The 2,323-nt window shown below is 47.7% G+C and overlaps 1 protein-coding gene across 1 annotated transcript; it reads left to right on the top strand.

Annotated features, from left to right (window-relative positions):
- Nucleotides 1-1,121: 1,121 nt before the first annotated feature.
- On the top strand, nt 1,122-2,314 carry LOC101857185 (high affinity cAMP-specific and IBMX-insensitive 3',5'-cyclic phosphodiesterase 8B; the record flags this gene model as incomplete). The annotated part of the gene is given in 1 exon segment (XM_005098688.3): nt 1,122-2,314. A coding segment is annotated over 1 exon segment (435 nt), but the record flags the coding sequence as incomplete, so codon positions are not given.
- Between the last annotated feature and the right edge of the window lie 9 nt (nt 2,315-2,323).

Raw genomic sequence — 2,323 nt, 5'->3', positions numbered from 1 at the left:
GTGTATCTGTGTGTGTGTGTGTGTGTGTGTGTGTGTGTGTGTCTGTGTGTCTGTGTGTGTATGCGTGAGTCGCCTGTTGGTCTACTTCGAGGATAAACTATCAGAGCCGCGCACTTTGTGACGATATCGATACAATTAGATTGCCGATTCCATCCATCGGTTACAGTCCTCTTAACAAAATTACTCTTTAAGCCTTCAGCCCCCACCCAAATATATGTGTATTCGTCTTTCTGGAAATGTTAAGCGACTTTCAGACTATTTATAAGCTGAAACTAAAACACAGAGACCAAACAGATAGGCACTACCAAGAAAAAGGAAGGGGGAATGTGTAACAAGCAAATGTACGCAGACGGACAAGTGTCACAATTTCAACTTTTATTATCTTAAATGAGCCAGAAAATGCTGCCCCAACACTGTGAAGGTCGCCCATGCCCTGTAGATATGTTTTCAAACCTGAAACGCCAATTCATTCAATTTTTAGAAAAATTTAATTGATGTATGCTAAGACCAAGCCCAGTAAAACGCAGAGGGTATTTAAAGGGTTTGATGGTGTTGGTTTTGGGTATCAGCCATCTAATTTTATCCACATCGTCAAAAAGTGCACAACTCTGATAGCTTTTCTTTCCTCGAAAGTTCGCAGCTCTGATGTTCTCCCACTTCAACTCGTCCTGAACTCTTTGCACTTCAAGTTCAGCTGGTTGCATCCACGTCGAATGTTTGCTTTGAAGAGTGTTTGTGTCTGTTTTCTGTTGGGAGGAATGGAGGAGGCGAGGGGTGCCAGGGGTGTGTGTGACAGGTAGAAAGAATGCTTGGTGCTGCACATGACGAAGTAAATGGCCGGAGACTTTTGTATAATCCGTCGTACCTCGGCGTTTGTCAATACAAACTGTTTGTGTGTGGACTCGGGTGCGTGATATCGGATAGAGACTAGATGTTACATGAGTACATTACATTCCTAGTGTGGCTTTGCTTTTCTTAAAAAGTCCTAGATCTACTAGGTAAAATAAAATGTAAAGTTGTTCCCGCATGCGATCCGGACATTGGGGATTGCCTTGTTAGTGAAACAACTTCCTGGGCATTCAGCATATTGTGGTAGGGTGGCCAGTTCCTTTTCACGCCGCCTTTACTTCCCCAACTCGAAGTCAGGTACCCATTATGTCCGAACGGAGGCTCGAACCCGGACTAACCGCTTCGCCACTGCACTCTCCGGGTATTATGTAATGCCTCAAAAGAAGTTATTTTTAAGAAACGAGAAAGGGGAGGAGGGTTTCTTTTACAAAGAATTTATTACTGATAGCAATGTGTGATTGTATTATTTCTGATGTCTATAGCTGCTCGTGAAAAGAAAAACGGCAAGGATATAAAGAAAATGGGTGTGATAACATACTTTGCACACACTTTCGGACTAAGGAATAAGCTAGTTTCTTAGTTTTTTTAAAAAAGAAAAGAAAAACGGATGGAGAAACTCAACAAAGTGACGACCTCATGCATATTTCGTCTCCATCTGAACCTGTTGGTCTTAGTGGAACACGCCAGGGAAAATGTGACTTTTGTCTGAGAGATAATGGCCTGACGTCATGAATGAGGTCAAGGTCAACTCTTCTTTGTTCGCCCTTCGTTGTATCACCTGCTGTGTGGATTTCTTACCCTTGGATATGATATGATATGATATGATATGAGATGATGTGATGCGATGTGATATGATGTGATATGAGATGAGATCTACGCTGTGATCGTTGAGCTTTGTCGTGCCCAGTCAGTGAGGAATGCCTTCACTGAGTTCTCCGGTCACCGAGTGAGAAATCCATACCCTTCAAAAGTGGGCGGGTCTTTCAGCAACGTCACCATTGGCTGCTGCGAAGGGCGTGTCGCTGCCGACATGGGGTGCACGCCCAGCATCCACGTGAGCCAGACAGGCGTCATGTACTGCCGGGAGTCCGAGGAGTCCAACTCGCCCCGCCCCTCCACGCTAGTCCCCGCCTACAACGCCAGTCACACCACCGTGGCAGCTGCCTCGTCTTCCTGCGGCGCGATGGTCGTGAGTCACAGCGAGGCCAAACTAGGTCGGGGGGCGGAGACTACGGTGGTGGGGGGAGGGGCTGCTGCTGCTGGCGCCTCCTCCTCCTCCCTGACGTCATCGGTGGGCGGGGCTTCCTCGTCTCGCAACTCCCACAAGAAGAAGTCCGCGTCGTGGGGCGGGGACAAGGGTGGTGGTGGGGAGAAGGAGAAGGTGAGGAGTAGCGGGGACGTGCAGGGAGCGCTCACCACGGGCTCCACGGAGGCAGAGACACAGACCAGTCGGCAGAGCATGAAGGTAAATGTG

Source organism: Aplysia californica, unplaced genomic scaffold (assembly GCF_000002075.1).
Source record: "Aplysia californica isolate F4 #8 unplaced genomic scaffold, AplCal3.0 scaffold00190, whole genome shotgun sequence".
Lineage (NCBI taxonomy): Eukaryota > Metazoa > Mollusca > Gastropoda > Aplysiida > Aplysiidae > Aplysia > Aplysia californica.
Note: the sequence above shows the minus strand (reverse complement) of the source record. Positions and strands in the feature narration are given on the sequence as shown.